General features: G+C 40.9%; 1 protein-coding gene across 4 annotated transcripts in view; it reads left to right on the forward strand.

Annotated features, from left to right (window-relative positions):
• The first annotated feature begins 1,431 nt into the window (after window positions 1-1,431).
• The window catches only part of LOC133452448 (receptor-type tyrosine-protein phosphatase mu-like), a 217,197-nt gene continuing 201,179 nt past the window's right edge, over window positions 1,432-17,449 (forward strand). For all 4 annotated transcript variants that reach the window (XM_061731758.1, XM_061731760.1, XM_061731759.1 and 1 more), the window contains exon 1: window positions 1,432-1,696. In XM_061731758.1, coding sequence (XP_061587742.1) covers window positions 1,624-1,696 — 73 coding nt within the window. In that variant the 5' untranslated portion in view covers window positions 1,432-1,623. The remainder of the gene's footprint in view (window positions 1,697-17,449) is intronic.

Here is a 17,449-nt window from a genome sequence, read left to right on the forward strand (position 1 = left end):
AACAATTCAACTGAAATATTGCAAGCCTTTTATTATTTTAATATTGCTGATCATGGCTTACAGCTTAAGAAAATTCAAATATCCTATCTCAAAAAATCTTAAACTGTAAGCCATAATCAGCAATATTAAAATAATAAAAGGCTTGCAATATTTCAGTTGATTTGTAATGAATCCAGAATGTATGACATTTTTGTTTTTTTTAAATTGCATTACAGAAAATAAAGAACTTGATCACAATATTCTAATTTTCTGAGACAGCCCTGTACACTGAGGTGATTTCATTTATGAAACAATCAAATAAATCCAATACTGTATAGTATTTTTAAATCGTGTCCTCCTCTTCCTGTGGGATTCCACGCAAAGAGGATGGTCGCTTCTGTTTTACTTCAACTTAAGTCAGTCCATCTTGTTGAAATGAGCCTCATCAGCAGGGCCGGTTCTAGAAAATCATGACTAGGGGTGCATTTCAGATCAGAGGGGGTGCACATGCCTGGCACGTTATTTAACACTAAATTATGCATTTTCCCATAATTTCAAGCGGCATAATAATAGCAAAACAACAATATTTGAAGTGTATTTCAAGTGCACTTTTGCAGCAATATCGCTGCAGAACAAAGAAAATGCTACATTTAGTCTGGACTACCTCACCCATCAGACAATCTAGCAACAGAAAATAAAACATAGCAACAAAAATAAATGTAACCATAAATATACAAGACTGTCTCAGAAAATTAGAATATTGTGATAAAGTCCTTTATTTTCTGTAATGCAAAAATGTCATACATTCTGGATTCATTACAAATCAACTGAAATATTGCAAGCCTTTTATTACTTTAATATTGCTGATCATGGCTTACAGCTTAAGAAAACTCAAATATCTAAAGAAAATTGAATATTCTGGGAATCTTAATCTTAAACTGTAAGCCATAATCAGCAATATTAAAATAATAAAAGGCTTGCAATATTTCAGTTGATTTGTAATGAATCCAGAATGTATGACATTTTTGTTTTTTTAATTGCATTACAGAAAATAAAGAACTTTATCACAATATTCTAATTTTCTGAGACAGTCCTGTACAGTGAGGTGATTTCATTCATGAAACAATCAAATAAATCCAATACTGTACACAGTATTTTTAAATCGTGTCCTCCTCTTCCTGTGGGATTCCACGCTTCTGTTTTACTTCAACTTAAGTCAGTCCATCTTGTTGAAATGAGCCTCATCAGGAGTCCCAGCAGGATCCATGGGGGGGTCGACCCCCTCCCTCTGAAACAAACCAGGCCCCTGAGAGGAGCCCACGACCGCCCTCTACCGTCCAGAGCGCAGGCGCGCAGCCGCCGCTCCACGGAGCTGCCGGACGCTCAATCCAGGCGTAATTCAGGAATCAGGACTCACTCACACATTCCTCCTCCTCCTCCTCCAAGAGTGGAGCAAGCCGGCAAGGAGCAGCCGTGTAGGCGACAGTCGGCTCTCAACACGCCAAGAGACGGAGGGGCAGTGTGCGAAGAAGACACTTCAGCTTTTTTAGGAGAGAGCTGGAAAAAGTACAGTTCCAGAAAAAGAAAGAAGAGTTACCAGTTAACCCCGCAGCTGGGGGGGAACGCCGCGACGGCGCCGCAGACATGGATAAAGTTGTCAATTGCGTGTTTGCCGCGATCACCCTGCTGTTGTCCGTCCGAGGGGAAGTTTTTAAAGGTAAGGACGATTACCTGGAGATGTTTGCAAGGATCTGAGCACAAGCGGAGTTTCTGTTACGCACAGGTTACAGGGAATGCACTGAAACGAGTTTGCATTTTATTGGCAGTTTCTGGTGGAAAGTGGGCGCATTTACGCATTAAAGTAACAACACGTGAGCATTGCATTTTGTATTGCACTTAACTTTAAAGAGGACACGGGCTAATATTGTATCTTTGATCAAGTGGAAGTCGCTTTCCTCCGCTCCAGCTGGAGTTTCTCTCACCTGATCTCCGTGCGTAACGAGCAGGTGCGCCGCGGCGCGACTCCGCCGCTCCTCTCCCACTGTTTACCCCACGGCAAATGTTAAAAAGTGTTTGTGTTTTGCGTCCAACTTTGTTCTGAGCAGTCTAATGTGATTAACCTTAAGGGATTCCCGCGCCCGAGGAGCCTTTGGTGCGCTGTTCGGCCATGCAGGCGCTGTGCCAAAGCAGACCTTCTGTCATGATCCCCCCCCTTTACTAAAGTTATAATGTAGAGGTGTATTTTTAGGCGCACTCTATTTAAAGCAGTATAGCTGTTGTGGATTATAAAGGTGCAAAACTCCTTTTAGTTCAAGTTTATTTGGTCATTTATCAGTTTGAAATGCAAAAACAGGTCAATGTCTGTGCAGAATATCAAAGCTCTTATGCTGCGGTTTATATCAGCAAGTGTTTTTTGATCCCTGTGAGGTTATTTTTTGCAGAACTGCCAATTTTCATAAAGTCACCATGATGATTTTAACTGGTAGAGTTCATTAAAACTCCTGCATGTGCTCTGCAGATGCCGGGCTTCAAAGTGTTTGCATTTCTTTTTACTTTATTTAACTGAACTGAACCCCCCCTACACACACACACACACAAACACACACACACACACACACACACACACACACACACACACACACACACACACACACACACACACACACACACACACACACACACACACACACACACACACACACACACACACACACACGCACAGAAACAACAGAACATAAATGAATGATATTAACTCATGTTCAAGTCCATTCAAAGCTTAATAAAGACAAGAAAGTTAATTGATTCATAGAAATCAGTCTGTTTTTGCCAGATTTCAGTCTGTTTTTGCCAGATTTACTGAAATATCAGTGCAGACTTTTTCCACCTTTTATTGGCATGAATACCAGATGCTCAATTCGACATTACACGGAGTCTAAGTTAGCCCCTAAAGGGGTCATTTCTGCTGTCACCAAAATGTCATTATCCATGTGGAAAAAAGGTCACATTATCCCACATTTATGTCAATCAATGAAAAAAAATCGATAAAAATGGAATGGCTCGATTTTATCTGAGAGCGCGCTTCATGGAGTGCGCGCCAACTTGTTTTGTGATGTTTCAGCTCCAGTTTGATGTTGTGGGATTCAGCAGACAGACAGACAGAGGCTGCATTCTGCAGCGGGCCTGTAGGGGGCAGCATGGCACACACACTGTAACGCTTGATGAGGCGAGAGTGGACGACCAGGAGCCAGACACACATCACAATTCACATACGCTTGTAAAGAAACTGTTGTCGATGTCGATGCTGTTCACACTTTTGATTGAACAAAACACCTCAGCTGCTCCAAATGCACTGCTTTGTATTGGTTTCTGCCTGTTTAGTGAGTGTTTTATATGGGAGATGTGGGACGTTCAGAGATGCGGAAGACCTTTTAAACACTTTATGGTAAAACAAGCAGCTCTCATCAAGCAGTTTGGGCGCCATGGGTCAATTTTAGTGACTGAAAACTCTTTTACCCTGAAGCTCAAAGTATTCCTAGTCCATTTTTGCATGAGGTTTATTAGTCTTGCCCGCTGGCAACCTCAGGAATGGGGAGAATTATTGAAGTGGGCTGCTCTGCAGGGCTCCCAGGGGTGACGAAACCATCGATAAATGTGCTCCTAATTGCATGAGTGTGTGTGTAAATATGTAAACCAGGAAGAAATCAATTGAATGTGTTTTACTCTCTCTGGGTAGGTGACGGATTAGCCACACAGATAGAGAGACAGAAGCTGAATATGAGCCCGTACGTGTGGCGGGAGGCATTTGATATGGAGAGTATGTGATAAGAGCCCGTGTGATAATTAGATCACGGAGGTAACTAGAGCACTAGTGCACGGTATTATCACCTCGTGCAGCCTCAAGTCGATCACAGACAACAGTCCTTTTAGAAAAGTCTTTTAATTTACTTGTAAGAAGAAGGAGCGCCACACTCCATCAGTTTAATCCCCTTTCTTGTGTATTTGTTTATGTGGCTGCATCTGCTCCCAGCGGTTGACATTAGGGCTGTTCGATTTTGCCCAAAAATAAAATCTCGATTTTTTTCTCTCAAAATCCGATTTTCGATTACGATTATTTTGTGAATTGACAAAAGGCAAAGAAATGATTTCAAATATGCTGTTTTTTTATTGAACATTTGGCTTTAAGTGCAAACTTTGCTCTTATTAAACCAAAAATGAATGAATAAAGTGAAAAACTCTGTAAAATAAGTTGAAAAAAAGTTTTAAAAAATATAATAAAATATAAAGTTTTATCTCTGAAAAAAAAAATCAGCAAATCAGCACTTGCAAACATACAGTAAGTTATATTTCCAATTAAATAAAACAAGACATTTTCTAATTAAACTAAACTGGGTCTTTGCATGCTAAATAATAATGCAACCCATGAAGTAGGTAGAGGTGTGTAATGTCAGTCATTACATTTGCTATTCACATTTGCAAGTTTTTTGCAAGAAACACGAGCCGGTCTACGGCATCTGGCTTGAGGGATGCCCGGTGGCATGTTACAACGCCCCCTCCTACACTAAAGAGCCTCTCCGATGGGGCACTTGTCTTGTATCATTAATATGGTATCAATCATTAATATGTGTGCAGACAAGGTAAAAAAAAAAAAAAAAAAAAAGGGAAAAATCGATTTTACAATTTTCACGTTTTAACATCGTTATAATTACATAATCGCGATTACGATTTAAAATCGATTAATCGAACAGCCCTAGTTGACATGAACTGCTCTTTTGTTTTATTCCCGTCATATTACATTCACAATACCCACTGGACAAGTTCAGAAAGAAAGCCAAAAAAAAGTAGACCCCCCCACACACACAAATCACTTGTTGTGTCTGGCCAGTGTGCTCGGTTTCTACATTATGAAGACAGCTTTTTTTCATGTTGTTGTTTTTCCAGAAGGCCTGGCCTTTGATATCTATACTCTGTCTCTTGACCGAACACATTAAATTCCAGGGAGCTTCACGCAGTGTTATGTTTACCACCTTTTTCCAGCAGCAATAAAACCTGCCTTGTTTTCTGATAGGGGGTGAGCCATGTGTTGAGAATAATGCCCATGCTCGGAGTGCAGAGGAGCTGTAGTTTGTCACCGCGGAGTGACTGCTGCTGATAGCGTCCTGGTTGACCGATCCTGATTGTCATCCGAGCTGTGACTAAGGAGTAAAACAACACATTGGCTGCTTGAAATGATAAACAGCACTTCAATTCAAGTGTAGCAATAATTTAGATAGGTTTTCACTTGTGAAATGTTTCAGTTTTTTTTTTCTTTCCCCCCCTCATCCCAGGTGACTCACATTTAATAGAGACTTCTCTGAAAGGTGTCCCAACGGGTGGCGCTTTCCTTTGTGTGAGCCAGTGGAGAATGAAATTAAATATGCATGTGGTTTTTTTTCTTTTTTCTTTTTTTCTTCTACTCACTTGTGCGATGATTTCAACCAGTGTTTGAGGAGAAAATAATAATAGGCAAAAAAAAAAGCTCTATGGTGATTGATGATAGTACAAAACAGAAAGTGAGGTGTCTGCAGTCTTTGATAATTTAGCTTTTCAGATACTTTTATTATGATTATAATGGAGCTTGTGGAGACACTTGGTTTTGCAGAAGCTGTTCAAACTCTCATATGTGTATTTCTATGAGCTGAGTATGACAGATCGGGGGTTGGGGGTTCGGTGTTTTAAAAGCTAAACTTTTGGGACCTAAAAGTTTTGAATAGAAAAAGTGAGGAAGTCACATGGCCTGTTAAACTCATAGCACTGTTGCTGGTACCTGTGGGTTCCCCAAGGGGCAGAGGTGTCAAGTAACGAAGTACAAATACTTCGTTACCTTACTTAAGTAGAAATTCTATACTTCACTGGAGTAATTATTTTTCAGACGACTTTTTACTTTTAGTCCTTACATTTTCACGCAATTATCTGTACTTTTTACTCCTTACATTTTAAAAACAGCCTAGTTACTCTAGTTCATTTCGGCCTTTAAAATAAAACTATCCAGTTAAATTGCTCCATCCGGATAGAGTGAATTTGGTTGTGGTTGTTTCAGATGTTCTTGTCCAGTTTTGTTCTTACATCCGTTCCCTCAGATTCCTGCAACTAAACTTGGATGTACATTCCAATAAAGATTAGGATAAATGATAACATGCCTCTGAAGTTTGACTTTTTGCACCATTACAATACTTATAGGCAACTAGTCATCATATCTCCTGCTCTCTGAAACACATGTTAATGCTCAATAGTACACATATATGGTTCTTTAATATATTTGCATTATACTAAGATGCATTCATTTTCAATGGCTTTTGTCCTTAATGGCTTTTTTCCCCCTTACATTACTTTTACTTGGGTGGCGGTGGCCTGGAAGGGTTAGGGTGCAAAGGTTAGCAAAGCAGCTTGAATTAGTTATCTTTGCAGCGTGAGAGCTTCTCGCCACAGAACGCCAGCTGGATTGCCCCCAGCTCATCCGCTCCTACATCTTGCAGCGCCTGGTCCTCCTGGGTCCTCCAGTCGGGCAACCTTCACCTCGGATCATTTCAGAACCGCTCCAAGTTGACTAACTGGGCTGCTCGCCAGTGACTTTCTTAACAAGTGCTGCCAGAGCTGAAACAAGGACGAGCAGCGCTGCACTGGGACCGGCCATCGTTTGGCCCGCTTCACCGCCTGTAGACCTAGACCAGTCGCCTCTGGGTCGACCGAGCCTGCCGGCCCAGGCCTGGACGCGGCCTCTTAGTCCTTGTTTCATTCTAACAGGCGCCATTTTGGACGTTGTTACAGGAGGGACATTTGAAATGAGGATGTTTGGACATATTTGATCAGAATAAATGTTAGCTAGCATCATAAGTGAGCGCAAAGTGTGTTGGCCAAGCTTGATAACTTCCAGTAACTGAACTGAGGAGGGTCATCAACCATCTCATTTCATTATTAGAATAGGATAGGATAAAAAAGATAAAAAGATGAACTACTCTAATAAAAAAAACACAGCAAATAGGAAAACTGTAGGATTAGGCCTGTGTTGAAAAAATCGATTTTCCGGTTCTAAATCGATTCTCATGTTAATTCCTAAAAATCGATTCTTATGTCTAAAGATCGATTTTATTTTTCTTTATTTTTTTTTTATTTTTTTCATCATTTTCGCCAGGTGAACTTTAATCCCAGTAGTCGGACACACAGTTTGTCATGACACTTCTGAAAAATGCCAAGTGCTTCAGGGCAATATGTGTGCGTGGTGACAGAATAAATTAGATAAGCTAAAATGATTTGTTTACTACATGAACTGTTGCAATTTCTTTCTTTTTTGCACTTTAAATGGATATTGAAAGGCCTGTTTGAGTTATTTATTTCTTAGTTATTTCACAATAATTATTGTGAAATTATTATTTCACTAGTTATTTTACAGTCATATAATTCAGGCAACAGCTCAAAAAACATTTTAAATATCACTAAGCCAAATCAATATCGAATCGGATCGAATCGAATCATGATAATCGATTCTGAATATTAAGAATCGGAATCGAATCGATTCTTGACATTTGAATCGATACCCAGCCCTAGTTTTTAAGGCCCTGGGGAAGAAGCTGTTGGTCAATCTGGTGGTTTGAGACCACATAATGACCTGAGATGTTGTGCAGAGAGCAACGAGTCGATCAGATGATGAGCAAGAGAGATCTTCTGAGACTGAGGTGTTCAGAAACCTGCAGGTGATGACAGTTTCCCCACTCTCTTCATTGATGAAGAGGGGGGGCGTGGTCTTGTCTGTCTCTCCTGAGATCCATGATAAGGACATTCAGTGACACACTTATTTTTTGAGCACCACACAGACAGTTTCCCCATCTCAGCCCTGCATGTCATCTCATTCCCATCCGAGATGAGCTAACCGTGGTGATATCGTCCGTAACCTTGGTGATCGTGTTGGTTGGATGGGATGGGGTGCAGTCATTAATGTACTGGGTGTGCGGTAGGGGGCTCGGCACGTCGCCCTGAGGAGAACCGCTGCTGAGCGAGAGCGTGGAGGAGAGGTGGGGGCTGACTGTCAGAAAGCGTCTAATCCAGGTGAAGTGAGGAGGACCAAAGTAGTTTACCAGGAAAAGAGCGGATAAACGTTGAGTTGCCACCAAGCACACCTGCTGGAAATCAGAAGTCTGTAATTGATTGTCGCTTGTAGCAGCTTGTTTTTTTACAGTAACAGGGGACGATTGATCTGCTTACCTGATGAGCTCACATACCAATGATCAACTTTTGCTCAGGTTAAAAACTCCTCCAAGTGTTTTAGCCTTTATTCTTAACTAACCACATTCAAATGTCTTATTATTCAGAATCAGACTATACTAGTGAGCAAAATGTATACATGTGAAGGGTTGCAAAAAAAAGTGTTGCAATGTGCCCTGCATGCAAGTCATCCAAGATTTCCTCCAACCATTTAAGTTTAGTGTGGTTTAGCAATCAATTGCAATGTTCAGACATCTATTTTTGCTCATGAAATAACTTTATATGAATAGAGAATGTCCTCAGTCACACCTTCCCTCTTTCCCCTGATGTTGCACAAACTCGCTTGGTTAGACCGTTGCAGTTTCGTGCAACATTTAAAACATGTTTCATCTCAGCAGTTAATAATGGCACAGCGGCAGTGAATTGCATATATTAGAGTTTAGCAATCTCTTTGCAAGAACCATTTTAATATTTCCTGCCCAAACTTAGTGCTCAGGCAGGGAAACTCTGATGAACAAAAGTTTCAGTAAGATCAAGTGCAAAGATCCCTTTGACCAAGACTTTCAGGCGCTCACGCAGACTCTTGGATTCTTTCTTTCTGACAAGATAATCCACAGATTAATTATAAAGTCAAAGCTGAGGTGCAGGTTTCTGCACTAACAGCCAAACCTGGAGTTTGCATCATGCAAAACACAGCAGACAGGTTTGTAATATATCACCACTTTTTATACATTTATGATATCCGAGGAACAAAATGTTTTACATTCTAAATTATAGCCCAACTGTTTGGCACATTTTCAGCCTCGTTGAAACGGGAAAAGTCAGCCACAAGGGATTCAGGGAAGTGTAGAAGTCAGCTAAAAGAATAAACAACATTTCATCATACACTAACTCCAAAGCTGCGTTTAACATCTCAGCTTTATGTGCAGTGAATGAGTAACAGAAGGCCAACTTCTTACATCAATTTAGGAAGCAAGTACCACAATTATTAATGACTAGACATTGAATCAGACGTGTGAATTTTATGTTGTGGCTGCTCTGGGAAAAAAATTTGAGTGATGGTAAGTAAGGTCTTTATTTCTGTTGTGTTCCATAATAATCCACACTTATAGGAGCGAGTGGAGGTTAGGACGCCTCCCGGATGCCTCCCTGGGGAGGTGTTTTGTGCATGTCCAACCAGGAGGAGGCCGCGGGGCAGACCCAGGACACGCTGGAGAGATTGTATCTCTAAACCGGCTTAGAAACACCTTGATATTCCACCGGAAAAGCTAGAGGAAGTGGCTAGGGAGCAGAAAACGTTATTATATATATTATATATTTCTATTGTGTGGAGATATTGCAGTGTATTGATGTTGAAGCTGGACAAGTTAACACTAAAACAATAACAGGGATTAAAGATCCCGTATTGTGCAATTTTGCTTCTTATTCATATTGATCAAGCACACAATAGAGCCGTTTCACGTTGATCACCACGCATCGATATCCGCGAAACGTAACCGACGTGTAGAATGACGTATTGTCCCTACACCAGCAAGCTTTATCGCCATGAAACAGGTTTTCAAAACGAAGATAGATGAACATCGGGATGAGCGTTTTTTGGCCAGGTTTTGCTTCTTGCAAACCCCTGGTTTGTCATTTTTTGGGCCACTTGTTCAAACAACTGACCATCCTTTGTGGTTCTGGACATAGGCTGGTTTATGACGTCCTCGTCTCTGAGGCTGAGTAGCTTGCTGATCTCCTCATCTTGCAAATATAGGCCCTACCTGTGATGTCCTGCTGGTGCTGTTACTCTCATCAGCGGTTTTCTTAACCCTTAACCCCGACCGCCACCCCATGTTAGCTCTGTTTACATTAGACCCCACCCACGGTTAAGGCCGTTACCCTCGGAGGCGAGTTATTTGTATATAAAATTCCATGATATAGCCGAGCAGAAAACTGTTTTATTTGCCTTTAAAGCACAGCAAAAACTGCTTCCAACCTACATTCAGGACCTGTTCCATATAAAAGAAACCCGCTATGACCTGAGGGGGAAACTCATGTTTGAGATGACGACAGCAAGAACTAATATTAAAAAGAGATGGACATCAATTAAGGCTAGAGAAATTTGGAATAGTTGTGACAACGACCTAAAAACGTGCAGTTCTATCTTCAAGTTTAAGGAAATGTTTAAAGAAAATACTGTAAATAAATATAAAACACTATAATTATAAAGTATATTATCAAAAACATTCTAGAATGTGAAACGTCAATTTTATATTTTGTCTTACTTATTTTTGTCTTCTTTATGTATTGTTTGTTTCCACGGAGTAATGCTAATGTCTCATATTTAAGCTGATCATAAGATAAAAAGGGTAGGCACTATACCTTTTCGGCAAAAGAAATGTTTATTTTACCTTTTCATCTTGTTTTATAAAAAAGTGTGTACAAGCCGAAATAAAAGATTCATTCATTCATTCATTCATTTGCGGGGCAGCTCGACACGCTACATCTGCGCGTTAATCGCAGGGTATTTGCCAATGTAAAGTACTTATTGATTACCTTTCTAAACCAATCAGACACTACCAATCATGTGCCACAGTGACAGAGACACATGGAGTATGTTCTTTTTTTAAGTGAATGGTCTGTAAGAGTGGCAGGGCAGACCCCCATAGATGCACAGGCTGGGCAGACTTGTTCTTCAAAGCTAAAAGACCAATCTATGGGTGCACGTTGTGCACGTTCAAAACTTTTATTTACTACTTAATCAGTCGCGCACTTCTTAAAATGACTGGGTATACAACAGTTTACTGTAAAACTTCAAATAATGGCAATTTATCTGCTGGGTGTAGCAAAATATTTTTGATATTAAGCGCCTATCAAAAGTCAAACATTGTTTTTCTGGTTGCCAAAGAAATATTCTACCGTATGCAAATATAGCCCACCTAAGCACAAACAAATAACCTTGGACAAATTTAAAAGTGTGTGAGTATTTCATCTTAGAATGACCTCACACCATGGCCAGGATCATGGCTTCTTACAAAAAATATGATGTTCAATTTAAGTTAGATGTAGTTCGATATGCAGAGCAGAATAGCAGAGAAGCAGCGGCCAGAGAATACGGCGTGGACAGCAAGAGTGAGAAAGTGGGAAAAAAAACAAAAGAACTCTAGATGTAGCTGCGGAAAACAGCTAGCTAGCGAGGTTGCATGGTGGCGGGATAAAAAAGCTTGAGGCTTAGGTCGTAACTTGGATTCTTCACAAGCGTGCCAGACACCAGCGAAGATGATACGAGCAATGGGAAAAGAGTTGTATCAGACCTCCAGGAAGGATCGCCATGGTCATGTTGTAGCCCCGTTTGAGCCTGGCCTTGGTTGTGGTGTTGATGCGGCACCTGTACGCGTCCCACACGAGCAGTTCAGAGTTCAATTATTCCACCACTCGTAGCAGCCAGTCTGCGGTCAGCGTATCGTTCATCCACCGGTTTTTGGATGTGACACACAATTAATAAAGGCAGGTAGGGCTGGTCGATATATCGAGTATATTTGATGTATCTCTAGCTTCTACTCTGTGCGATGTACAAAATGACTATATTGTGAAAATTCGAGTATACATTGTCACGCATTTGCTTTTAGCCGCGGGCATTAAATTATAGGCTTTTCTCACTCTCTCGTCTCTCCTTCACTTCAATTTTTATATTTGTGCCGCTCACTGCTTAGTAACTGTTTAATAAATACAGTTTTGGTAAATTTGACTTAGTTGTGATTTCCCCCTTTTTGCATGAAAGTTTAAAATTAGCATATATTAATGCAGTATGAACAAGAATGTTTTAATGTACACATATAGAATCATCATACTGGTGTGATTGTAGCATCAAAGTGTTAATTCAAGGCTAAGGCAAAATATTGAGATATATATCGTGTATCGTGATATGACCTAAAAATATCGAGATGTTAATAAAAGGCCATATCGCCCAGCCCTAAAGGCAGGTCCCTAATATACGCCTGTTGATTTGAGCGATTTAAGCAAATAAACACCTGGGCCCTCATTTAGCGTTTTACAGTCCATTTAGTCCATTTTGAAAGACCTTTAAAGTATTCGTTCACATTCATAATATGGCGCTTCCTCAGATTTGTAACTCCTCCTGAGGACCTTAAAAGGTTTTTGATGAGAAATATGTCATGTGATTGTTAGTTTATGGTAAATTGTTGTAGTAACACAACAAACTGATTTGTTTTTCTTTCACATCTAACATTTGATGACAAATACTTTGCAATTAGAGACACTCAGCATCAGCAGAAACGGGAACCGCAGCTGTCTGCAGGCCTTGCAGGTTGTGGGGAGTGTCTGCCTTCGGTTTCAGTAACTGCAGCAGGTGATAATTTGGGCAGATGACTAACCCGGCTGGTGGGGAGCATTCCACCGTTTACCATAAAAAGCTCTGACGGCGGGCTTAAGCTCATTGTCCTGCTGCATCACCCTCAAATCCAGCCACTTCAAGGCTGTGATTTCCATAGTGCTCATGGACAATAATGAAGAGGTGCAGCTTAAATTAAAGCTGCAGATAAACTTTAAGAAAAAAAACCCAACAAAAAAACAGTTAAAGCAGAGCCAACAATACAAATGAAAAAAAAGTGTGACTGGTGTAATCACAGAAATGGACCTATCACAAGCACTTTCAAGTGAGTAAAATGTTAGAATGCAAAGTCTGCCAATACGGTTCGTCATTTTCATATCCCTCGAGAGCCACTCCACATTCAATCATTAGCTGTAGATTTGCGAGTGCTTTTATTTACATTCTTGAGAGGCAGTAATAGTTTGAAGTTAACTCTCGAGGCGGCTGATGGGGCTGTGTTATCTGCAGTGGAATGATAATGCTCTGTGAGATGCGACTGTGTGAGCGATGCCGGACAAACAGAGACGCTCTAATTATAAACAGCTCCTTCTTCAAATGAAGAGGATAAAAGCTAATGAATTGCACACAGGCCAGCACAGGGGCTGGCTAATGAAGAGGGTGTGAGAGACGGAGCGGAGAGCGCTTGGCATGCTCGAGCAATTCTGTGATCTCATCAACGTGTCTAAGAAAAGAAAACAACAAAAAAAAAAACTAGTGGGGAAAAGCAACAACTTACTGTTCGGCAGGTCCTGTTTACAGAGGTGTGCATTCATTGTAGGTGGCTCAGAGAATCCAGGCACTCAGATGTTTGCACTAATTAATGCTCCAAGGGTGCCAGTTGTTGTTAATGGTGACTGGATGAATGAGGAGTAGGAGAATCAGTTTAAATCATAATATTACAGTGTGCCTGCTTAGCTGATTGTTGAAGCGCTTCTCTTAACGTTGTGTTACGTCTCCACTAGGAATGGCCGATATTTCACCGTTCATGATATACCGACAAAAAAATTCCCCACGGTAAGAATTTGTCATCTCGCGGTAAAAAACGATAAATTCCCGGTGATGATGTTTTTGTGTAAAACCGGATTTATGGTTCTGTGCTAAATCGACGCACAATGGGATGGAATGGGAAGGAAGGAAGGAAGGAAGGAAGGAAGGAAGGAAGGAAGGAAGGAAGGAAGGAAGGAAGGAAGCCAGAAAGAAAGAAATGAGCCTGAAAGAAAGAAAGATATGAGCCAGAAAGAAAGAAAGAAAGATATGAGCCTTCAAAGAAAGAAAGAAAGAAAGAAAGAAAGAAAGATATGAGCCTGAAAGAAAGAAAGAAAGAAAGAAAGATATGAGCCTGAAAGAAAGAAAGAAAGAAAGAAAGAAAGAAAGAAAGAAAGAAAGAAAGAAAGAAAGAAAGAAAGAAAGAAAGAAAGAAAGAAAGAAAGAAAGAAAGAAAGAAAGAAAGAAAGAAAAAAAGACAACAAACATGGCGGAAGGCGGATCTGAGAGTGAGGAGCTTGAGTCATTACAGTCGTTGAGTCATTTTTTACTCTCGGTAAAAAACGATAAATTCCCGTTGATGACGTTTTTGTGTAAAACCGTTTTTTTTATGGTTCTGCGCTAAATCGACGCACAACGTAGGTGAAGGAAGGAAGGAAGGAAGGGAGGAAGGAAGGAAGGAAGGAAGGAAGGAAGGAAGGAAGGAAGGAAGGAAGGAAGGAAGGAAGGAAGGAAGGAAGGAAGGAAGGAAGGAAGGAAGGAAGGAAGCCAGAAAGAAAGATATGAGCCTGAAAGAAAGAAAGAAAGAAAGATATGAGCCTGAAAGAAAGAAAGAAAGAAAGATATGAGCCTGAAAGAAAGAAAGAAAGAAAGAAAGAAAGAAAGAAAGAAAGAAAGAAAGAAAGAAAGAAAGAAAGAAAGAAAGAAAGAAAGAAAGAAAGATATGAGCCTGAAAGAAAGAAAGAAAGAAAGAAAGAAAGAAAGAAAGAAAGAAAGAAAGAAAGAAAGAAAGAAAGAAAGAAAGATAACAAACATAGCGGAAGGCGGATCTGAGAGCGAGGAGCTTGAGTCATTACAGTTTTGCAGTAATTTTTATCGTTATCGGGATAAAAGCCAGAAATTATCGTGATAAATCTTTTAGTCCATATCGCCCATCCCTAGTCTCCACTCTCTTTTACTTAAGTTGTGAGTGTCGTTTTCAGTGACACATGACTGGCACCTGCGAAAGTGGCTCCACTCTCAAACCAAATTGACCCCAGCGCTGGTGCATCCCTCACCCGTCTTCAAAGCTCGCTGCTCAGTCAGCGGGATCTACTCAGCGATGCCGCCTACAACCTCAGGGTTATTGTATGAATTGAAATTGATTCTGATAGAGCACACTTTGATATTCTGCCTCAGGTGAGCACATAGCCTTGACGGTCTTGGAAAGGTGCAACGTTTCTTCTGTAAGTTCATGGGCGTCTCCAGTCTCCCGGCTTCGTGGTACAACAGCGCTCGCTGACTTGGAAGATGTATCGCAAAAAAAGCTGTCTGTGCAGGCCGTCGCTGCCGGTGTAGGTGGTGACAGTGAGGGGAGGAAGAAGAGAGGGGGGGGGCGTCTACTGCTGTTTCACCTTGTCTCCTGTTATTTATTAGGCTTCTGTCAAGGCTCAGGCAGCAGGCAGGTGTACATCCCTCCTCCGTCTCTCCCCGTCCCAGCCTTACGAGTATTACCAGGGGCAAAATTCTCCATTACTGTCAGTCTGAATCTGCTGCCGTCACATTAGCGCACGTCACACAGTCATTAATGCATTAAGCCTTGTTTGAGTGCCAGTTATTTGCATTGGCTTTTACTCCGTCTATTTGCCCCCGTGCTAAAAGCAGCCCTGGCTGAACCTATTGACTATTTAACTGTTCAATAATGAACCGATCCCCGAGGATGAATTAGGGATCAGTGGCCCAGTGGAAACGCGGTTATTAGTATGAGGGAAAAAACCATTATCTATCACCGTATAAGTTTATGCTGTTTAAAGCCGCCATGTTGCAAAATTCAACTTTTATTTCACTGTAAGACCATATTATTTCCAAACAGAGACATCCCCCTGGCATATGATCTCACCACTAACAGCCATGTACACTATTATCCCCCCTTATCCTCCACTTCTTCCTCCCAAAGCACAATGTACCTGATTATTCTCCTATCGGTCACACTCTGGTGCCTATTTGGAGGCTGTTATCTGTTCGCAGTGGAGACTCCTCGGGGAAGCATGCAGCCGATAAGAGACTGTTGTTCTGTAAACAGCCCTCTGACCTCCTCAGGATGGGCCTGGTTCCTTTTCAAATGGGTGTCTCTTGTATTGGCCCTGAGCTCAAACCGCCGCGTGACTGATTCCCCATGGGGAACGGGGGGGCTTAATGGCATTATTGCACGCTCCGCGGTGCAGGGTGGTCACTCTGGAGCTGTTAGAGCCTCCCGAAGAGCAGAGAAAAAAGATATACTTGCTCTCTTGCGCAAATGTTTGGACAAATTATGAGAAAGACGCTGTGACAGACCTGTTTATGCCCTTGAAGTGAACTCCCAAATAGCTAGTGGGGATGGAGTTAACAGATTATATCGTGGTATTATATTCCACTGTCAATCACAGTTTTAGTTTTTAACTGAGGGTAAGAACCCCCATCACAAGGAAAATGATATTCTCACTTGTGCCTGTCCTTGTGACAGTGTGTTAACTAACTGAAACCTGACACGAGTCAAGTGCATTAGCAGCTCTTATGGGGACGACTTGGCAAAGCCTTCCTGCTATTGAAGGCGTGCAACACAACAAATGTCAGCTTATTATCTAGCATATTCTTTTGTTATTTACCAGATTGCCTGTTGCAATAATACACTGAAAACCAGTAGCTATGGGCTGCAAATGCACCACACGGTCATAGCCTGCTTAGTGATTTTTGTGTTCAACGCGGCGTCATAGAAACTGCCACTGAGACACAGCTGTAGGGCTTGTGTTAAAGACGCAAAACAATAACTGGGAAAGATGATGCTTGGCTTGAAGCTTGACTCCCACCCTGTAATCAGAGTTTCTAACGCTAAAGAAATTACAGGGCACAGGAGTCATTAGAGGTGTGGGTGAAGCTTTGCAGTGCAAACGGAAACAAAGTTGAAAACGCACGTTTTTGGAACAATGCTCATGAGAATAAACAAACAGCCTTAAAAATCGGACAACTTGATTGTAATGATAGTATGTGGCAGGCTGGGAGGATGAGTTGGGTTGAATGCGATGTCTCAGAGACTCACTGTAGTGGTGACCGGAGTGGCAAAACATGGAGTAATTAATGTGGAAAGCTTCAGGCGTCGCTTGGTTTCAGTAACATTATCATCAGTCGCCTTAGTGTCACAAATTACGACAGAATGAGCTACATTTCAACACGTTAGAGTACAATTAAAAGGAGTCATTAAACTGCATTAACCATTTTATATATATATATATATATATATATATATATATATATATATATATATATATATATATATATATATATATATATGTATGTATGTATGTATGTATGTATGTATGTATGTATGTATGTATGTATGTATGTATGTATGTATGTATGTATGTATGTATGTATGTATGTATGTATGTATGTATGTATGTATGTATGTATGTATGTATGTATGTATGTATATATATAAATGGTTTGACATATAGAGTCGTGGGTGGTGTCATCGGACTCGGTATTGAGTCCTTGACCATAATTGTTGAAAATTAGCCCCGCCCCTTCTTCTGATTGGTTGTCTCTATTTTCTGCTATAACTTTTTAATGGTTTGACATAGAGAGTTGTGGGTGGTCTCATCGGACTCTGTATTGAGTCCTTGACCTTCATTGACCTGAATTAGT

This window comes from Cololabis saira, chromosome 10 (genome assembly GCF_033807715.1).
Source record: "Cololabis saira isolate AMF1-May2022 chromosome 10, fColSai1.1, whole genome shotgun sequence".
Classification (NCBI taxonomy): domain Eukaryota; kingdom Metazoa; phylum Chordata; class Actinopteri; order Beloniformes; family Belonidae; genus Cololabis; species Cololabis saira.